Source organism: Fusarium tjaetaba (assembly GCF_013396195.1).
Source record: "Fusarium tjaetaba strain NRRL 66243 chromosome Unknown NRRL66243_c0000157, whole genome shotgun sequence".
Taxonomy (NCBI): Eukaryota; Fungi; Ascomycota; class Sordariomycetes; order Hypocreales; family Nectriaceae; genus Fusarium; species Fusarium tjaetaba.
The window spans coordinates 134,831-142,728 of record NW_023501353.1 but is presented as its reverse complement, the minus strand read 5'-3'; the positions used below and the strand labels follow the sequence as shown (position 1 = coordinate 142,728).

Genomic DNA, 7,898 nt, shown 5'->3' with positions numbered 1-7,898 from the left:
TCGTGCGCTCAAGCAGCCTGGACGAAAGGGGAAACTTGCTGGCCCCCGGGGAGCTGTCCAAGGTTTGCTGGCTAAACGGGCATGCAGGGTAAAAGAATGCTCGGTCCGGGATTGATTTCTATGTACAGTGCAGTTTAAACTATAACCCTAAGTGGGAAGTTGGGAAGACGAAGAACCTTTTGAATTTTGTTTTACTAGGCACCCCCTGTACCCTGGGGGATATTGGGGGTAGCCCTGGAGTTTGGGTTGACAGCTTCTAGATTTGGAGAGGAAAACGGAATAGGTTGCGATAAGACGCGATATTAGGTAGGTAGGCTTCGGCGGGAAAAAGACCGAAAGGTCGGAGGAGAGAGTTTCAAGATGTGTACGGTAGCCGTGGTTGTGTGCTTGTCTGTCTACCGAGGATGCATACATACATCGTACTGTACTGTACTGGAGGCATATGATATGATTTGTTGTTTACTACTGAATGGCTGTCATTGTTTATGCCGTTGACCGGCGGTGAAATTGAACTATCCTCGGCTTCCGCAACTTTAGTGGTTGATGGCGCAGCTGGATCGGACAGTCGCTGCAAGATGGTACCCCAACCGATTGATAGATGACTCTTCGGATGGTCGCTGATTGACTGTGAGTGGTAAAACAATTAACCAACTACAGACGAATATTCGCTGGCATTGCAACACCACGAAGCACGTATGTACGTATCCAGCAAATAGAAACGAGTGCCCTTTGCATCAAGGGAGCGGTCAGCGATTGATTGATTGCGAGATGCAAGCTGTGCCCTACCTCTACCTGCATTGGATCGCGCATCTTGTCTTGGCCCTTGCTTGGAGACAGGACCAATCCAGCAATCCCTCAATCCTGTGAATGCCCTCCCTCCCCCTCTTCCCAAGTAGGAAAAAAGAACAGCCAGAGTTGAGTGTCAGCCAGCCCTGTGGGATGCATATGGTGTGGTGTGCGGCTATCAAAACCTACTCTTGCCCGACGCGACGGGAAAGTTTGGGCGCTGAGCTATCTCGGGACAACGTATGCCAGGGCAGCAGCCCAGAGGCAGAAGCACAAGCAACCCGAGGATCGACCGCGGGCCAGGGACCGATCTTGGGTGTGTTGGGCGCTGGAAGAATGGGAAGACGGGCCTGGAAGGGGAGGGAGGGAGGGCGTGCGTGGGGGAGAGAAAAGACGGAACGGAAGAGGAGAGAGGAAACTTGAGAGACATGGAAAAAGCAAACCAGAGACAAACGCATCAATCAATCAATCAATCAATCAATGAATTCGATAAATTACTAGACATGACAAGAGATGAGACAACAAACTCCGAATGAGTTCATCACTCATTCTCCGAATCGTAAGCGGATGGCTTTTGATCCGAATCGAATAGACAGAGAAAAAGGAATGAATCATCTGCGATCATCCTAGGAGCGAAAGCGACGGAACTCCCACTCGCTCGCTACTACAGGCTACAGGCTACAAGAGCACCAATGAAGCATCGATACCTCGGGCTGATGAGTGATGAATACGTTGATTCGTGTCGCAAACTATCACATCACATCGTATCCAATTCGCAACCGATTGCTGCGCTGCGCTGACTCTTCCGTAATCATTCATCACCTCCATACGATTACATTATACGGTGGGTGAGTAATTCAGTTGGTCAGCCTGGGCGGTAAAAATGATAGAGAGTCGCTTTCCATTACAGCTTGTGACTCTATTGATGACTGTGACTTGTGTCCCATTGCCGCCCGCGCAGCCCGTGATTTGGTAACTTGACCCGCGGGAGGGAGGCTGTGATCCAGGCGACGGCAGCGAATCGCACACGGTGTAATTGCCATTGTGGTTGCGATTCGCAGCTTTTAGGCTTTTGGCTTTTGACTTTTGGCTTATGACATTCTTTACCTTGGGCTTTGGGGGAATCTGGAGGAGGCGTTTTTTCAACCCCGGATTACGAAAAAAAGCCACAGGGCAGATGAGACACAAGCCAGCTTGCTTGGGGTTAAGCAAATCAGACAAACAAGTTTGATGTGTCTTGGATGAGAGCGGATTGTCTTGGACGATGACGGGATTCATCCAATACGGATCCTGAGTCTTGTCTTGTGTTATTGTTGATCTGGATGTATCGGTAAATGACATGCAATGCTGTGATCCGTATGTATGAAAAGGCCTTGCTTATCTCACCGTCTGTTGGGGGAGAATTACTTTGGTTTACACCGTACGCAGGTTTTATTTTTACAAAGCAAGTTACTCTCAAACACGGCACAGCTCTCAGCTCGTCCATCCCGTCACCGCAATACGAGTGTGCATACATACATACAGGAGTCATTCAATGCTGGTAACCATCCATTACGAGGCTAATCAATTTATGCTTTGCTGTTGTTCCTATCAATAGCAAACAACAACACAACGCGGTGAACAACGGTGAACAACAAACTTGATTTCTGGAAGACTTCGGCTTCATCTTCGTCCTTACGGCGCGATCTCGGCACATTCAGCGATTTGACCCGAGCGCGATAAGCCATTCTCTAGAGCCTTTACTCTACTCTACTGACTCTATTCAAAGAGTCTTGGCGAATTCTTTGATTGATTGATAGAGAATAATAATTAGATCTGGATACCGAGTTGGCTACCCGCTCGGCGACACGCCCCCCATATCTCTCAACTCAACCGCCATAACCAGAGCCTTCAGAGGCCTTGAGAGTCTCTGACTCTTCCTTTTCTCCCCACGGATCCGCTTCGGCCACCCCATCCCCCCCAAAAATTACCAGTGACAGGCGTTGTATCCGCTCCGCCCGTCCACTTAGCCGCCTCTGTGTCGCCCTGATATTCCCCTTCCAGGTCTCTCTGACTCGAATTTCCCACCGCTCTTTTCCTCTCGCCACGCCCCCCCCCTCGTCCACTCTCGTCTCCTCTCTCTTCACGTTCACCTCCTCTTCTTCTCCCGTCACCTCGTTCCGACACCCCCTACACCTCGGTCGGGAGCAGTCCGCAGGCTGAATTTCAGCAGCAGGAAGCCTAAACGACAGCGCAGGGCAGGGCAGTTGGCAGCGGTATCTGGTTCTCTTCCCGGCGACCGAACTTGAGGACCCTTGACCCGCACTCGCACCCGTTCTCGGCCGCACCCCCAGGCTCAGTCAGGCTCAGGCTCAGACTCAGGTCCTCTGTCACCTTGCACACACCCCACGCCCCTATTGCAAATCATCCATTCCATTTCACACCCTCTCCCAACCTGAACCCGATCTTTCTTCTTTCTCATCTCACACGCCCCTGGCCTCCCTTAGCCGGCTGCCTGCCCGTTCTGCTTCATTCATTTATATCTACCCGCATCCCCAGGTTTTCATCCCAAGGATCCATTTATCTACCGTCCACAAAACAACATCATTAAGCCAAGTGATCACCACTTACACTTGCTATTTAGCAACAGCTATAGCTCTTTGAGCTTCACTCACGACCATCACCTCGCCCATCACCAATATCACAACCACAACAATGTTCGGCTCATACAGTTCCATCAGCTCCATGTGCGCGTCCTCAGCGCCCATGGACATCGCGTCTCGCAACATCTACCGATCTCAGGATTCCGCCTGCGCTTTTCCATCATGGCCCCGACGTGACTCTCTCTCCGAGTCTGATCGAGAGGAGCGACCCACCTCTTATCTATCCGACGACGATCTGTTCCTCTCCGATCCCTTCGACGACGACGCCCAGAGCGTCTCCAGCGCCGGCAGCTCTTCTCCTGGTGCCATGGCCTCTCCTCCCAACGTCATCACCGACTTCGAGCTCATCCAGGCCGAGCGCGAACGCCAGGCCGCTTTGCAACGAGAGTGCCTTCGCGTTGTCGCCCTCGAGAAGGAGCGTCGACGTGCCGCCGCACGAAAGCAGCGCCGTAGCAGTTCTCACAAGAAGAGTCCCAAGACCAAGCTCACCTCCATCAACGAGGAGGCTGTTGAGTAGACAAGGTCCTGGGAACTTGTTAATGACTGTTACGATTTACGATAGCGTATGTTTACATGTTACCCAAAGACAGCAACAGTCACTAACAATATTTTAGGCTGCTTTTTGCATTTACATGGCATATGATACCCCACACAACAGAATACAACTACAGCATCGCATGTGCGCAAGAATAGCTGCACATGCCAGATTCATCTACACCACTATTCCATCATATGAGATGGGAAATCTCTTCACACAACCACAACAACCATAACAAGCTGTCACTCGCTATAATACCGGGCAACCTTATTCAGCTGTCGGATCGACTTGTAGCCGCCGGCTTGATTTTCGGAGACCACCATTATCTTGGTCGATGACGCCATGGTTAGACCGCCTCAGACCCCAGCAAATCAGAGGTGGGGGTGGGGGTTCACCCAACCAAGCCCAAGCAAGAATGAGTCAGATGGATGAGCCAAGCTTTGGAAAATGGATGACAACAACAACAATCAACAGTCAAGTCAAGCACCATCATTCTTCCATCAATTCCTCATGCTTTCCGATGGCTGCCGAAGTTGATACCGCCGGGCGGGTGGAAGCTCCCCCATCTAGACAACCTTTCTTGATGATGTGGATGTTTCTTCTCCGGACCGTCGGCGACCTCGGCCATCTGCCGCTCACTTCTCTTGTCTTCCCCCGCATGGCGGCCCGGTAAACGGATTCGTCTTCGGTCCATCATTATCCGCTTGCTACTTTTTTCTTCCTTTCTTCCTGTTGAGGCTTTTAATGGAGCCCGACATTTTATCTTTTCCGTCCCGGTTCACCGGGCTCATTATTGAGTTTATTTAATCGTTTTCGTTTTCGCACACCCTCTTAATGGAAGGCATTCATGTATGGGAGTTCTTAATATTGCATCGTCTTCTGGCTTGCATCATCATAGGGCATGGGTTATTTGGATACAGGTTGTGCTTCAGCCTCCCATCACTGGGATGAATCAGCTGGCACACACCTGGCATATGGAATGGGAAACATTGGCATGGCATGGCATGGAACTGCATAGCATTGGATATGCACACAACATTGCATGGTTTACACGGCGATTTGGGCTTTTAGATACCTTAGGATAGTTTGGCGGCCTCGAGCCTGCCCTGATTTCAAGATACCCCTTTAGTTAGCATCAACAATCATATCTGGCATACACATCTACTCTACCTAGCTCTTGTCTCTGATTCATGTGATGTGCAGCCTCTGCTTGTGACATCTGCTCTGGTCTCCCTTCAGGCGCTTAGCCCTCAGTATTATCACCAACTTTGGGGCACGCACTCAAGCTTGGCAACAATAAAGGGCCACAAGCCAATCTCACAAAAGCGTGTGGCACAACAAAACTCTATCAGCCAATAGCCATCAACCATTACCGAAGCACACTTTTCGAGTACCGGCGACAATAGGGACCTATCTATTTTCTAGCCTGGCCCGTGGTAACGTCCCGTGCCGGGGACTTCGAGGTCAAGCTGCTCTGTCACATGGGGGCATAACGCCTCAACCGCGGGGGTTGGTTGGTGGAGAGGGCGGTGAGTGGGAGATCGGCGATAAGAGACAATGAAAATTCACGTGGTGAGCTTGTGATTGAGAATAGAAGCTTATGATATTTTTATTTGGTTGTGGTTGGGTGTTTGGATAGGAAAGATGATTGTGATTGTGAAAGGATATCGGTAGTTGGTGATAATTGTGAGCGAGTGTGTGTCAAAGAATCGTGCACGGTTGGGGATGTTAGCTTAGATCGCGGGGAAGACGGCATTTGCTTTGTTTTGCTGTGATTTTAAGTTGGTTTGTCCCGTTTGTCCCGTGTGGCTTGATAGATTAAATGTAATCTTGTATAGATGCTTGTACTGATATAAGCTTTTGTATTGTTAGAGTGTTGTCGTTGGCTGTTTGTATACTACCAAGCCTAACTCAGGAACAACAAACAAACACAAAGAGACTACAGACTTTCAACGGGCGCTTGTGCCACCTAGACTACATGCAGATCATGTCTCAAACGATTTAGATGCCGTTGAGTCTTTGTTTGATATGGGGTGTATATCGCGCTGGTGATGCCGAAGGCGCGAGGAGTGAGGAAGTAAAACTTGCACCAAAAGAAGCCAAGAATAGAACCACAACGAGACGTTAAACGGTCCGAACGGGAGTGTCCGAGATGGCATAGCCTATCTGGCTTAGAGTAGCCGAGATAGGACAGACTCGTGCTTTGAGTTACCTTTGTTTCAGTGACCATCTCGATGTCCGGTTCTCTTGTTGGCATTTTGAGGGTTTACACAAACGCAGATATCCGGGTCTAAGCTTTTGAAGACCTGGAATTGAGACCTTCTAGAGGTCTGAGTTTGTTCTTGTATTGCTTGTGTGACAATCGAGAAGTTGCAGAGAAGGTCTTTGATGATCTGGAGCATGCTGCTCGTGGATGACAGGACTGCCTCGATCGAGATCAAGAGATTCATCGTTCCACATAGAGAGTCATTCAAAAGTAAGGGTAATGCATCGATGTTCTTGAATATACTTTTATTGGTCATGCGAGAAGTCTCTTTCCTTTCTAGAGATGCTCGATATAAGTCAGATTGAGTATTCAAGACCGATATCAAGGAGCAAGCACAACCGGACCACAAACTAGATGAGACGCATTGAGACATTTCTGATGTATTCGAGAGCAATCCGGCAAATACAACTCTCGAAAGTTTGTCATTTAGACAGCAAAGGCCAGGTCAGTTGAGGAACTGGCCTGGAAGAACCACATAACATGGAGTTATACCAGGGAAGAAGGGAAAGCAGCATACTGTGAGTTCTTCATTAAGGCCTATAGAATAGCCTCTTACGGATAAACCTTATCTTATGGTAGTCTAGGTCTGATTTCGTTTACCCATCATGTAGTTGCATAGCTTTGATGATGGCGAGGCCCAGCATCCTCACTTCTTTAGAACCCCTAGTTAAGCTTCTCAGCAACGTGACTAGGCAGAGGCTGATTCTGATGCAAGTGATATGGGTGAAGTTCTAGCTTGGCATTATATTCACAGATATTATGACTCGATCCAGCGGCTCATACTCATTCATGATATAGTCCGACGATGACTTGATCCAGCCAGCTTCTTGCATCTAGCACAGGAAGAACATAAGTGATAGTTAGCTTCATGTTAGTAGATTCGTAAGCAATATAAGAGTATAGCATTAATAATTCATGACATTTGCGTGATGTTGTACGGTCATGAGGTAATTTTGATTAGAAACCTCATCGCATTCATCATCTTCCCTGCATCATGGATTTGTCAAGCCTCGCTCCCTCAACCTCACTACTCACAAGTCAACTCACGACAAGCACCCATAAAAACACAGGTATGAGAGACATTACACTTCATCTTATAGTTCATTCAATAATTTGAAATTTAATTGATACGGGTACAGCGAAAATGATCTGCGATCAAGGTCTGGAGCATCTCCGTCTGGCAGTCTCACTCGCCCACGAAGCCCTCAAAGCAGGAGACGCCCCTTTCGGTTCAGTCCTCGTCTCATCGGAAAACAAAGTCCTCCAAACCGACAGAAACCGCACCGTCACAGGCTCCAACGGTGATGGTCGTGCTGATTCGACGCTTCACCCAGAGTTCACTCTCGCACGTTGGGCACAGCTCAACCTAAGTGGTGAAGAGCGCGCTAAATCTACTGTATACACAAGCGGCGAGCACTGCGCTATGTGTTCTGCTGCCCATGCGTGGTGTGGACTTGGGAGGATTGTGTATGCTTCTTCGACGGAGCAGCTGGAGGCTTGGAAGGCCGAGTTTGGTGTTAAAGCACCGGTTGCGCCGCTGAGTATCAACCAGATTGCTCCGGGGCTTACCGTCGAAGGACCTGTTGAAGAACTGGCTAAAGAGGTTTATCAGTTCCAAGTTGAGAGTTGGACGGCCAAGGGCTTCAAGTCCAAGTCCAAGGCTTGA

The 7,898-nt window shown here is 49.1% G+C and overlaps 2 protein-coding genes across 2 annotated transcripts; both read left to right on the top strand.

Moving 5' to 3' along the window:
- Positions 1-3,480: 3,480 nt before the first annotated feature.
- FTJAE_7776 (uncharacterized protein) lies at positions 3,481-3,945 on the top strand (the record flags this gene model as incomplete). Its single annotated transcript, XM_037354526.1, has 1 exon — positions 3,481-3,945. The coding sequence occupies one exon, from the start codon at positions 3,481-3,483 to the stop codon at positions 3,943-3,945; it is 465 nt and encodes a 154-aa protein (XP_037205157.1).
- Positions 3,946-7,226: 3,281 nt separating this feature from the next.
- Positions 7,227-7,898, top strand: FTJAE_7775 (cytosine deaminase; the record flags this gene model as incomplete). The annotated part of the gene is made up of 2 exons (XM_037354525.1): positions 7,227-7,302; positions 7,372-7,898. 2 exons carry the CDS (start codon positions 7,227-7,229, stop codon positions 7,896-7,898), a joined length of 603 nt encoding a protein of 200 aa, XP_037205156.1.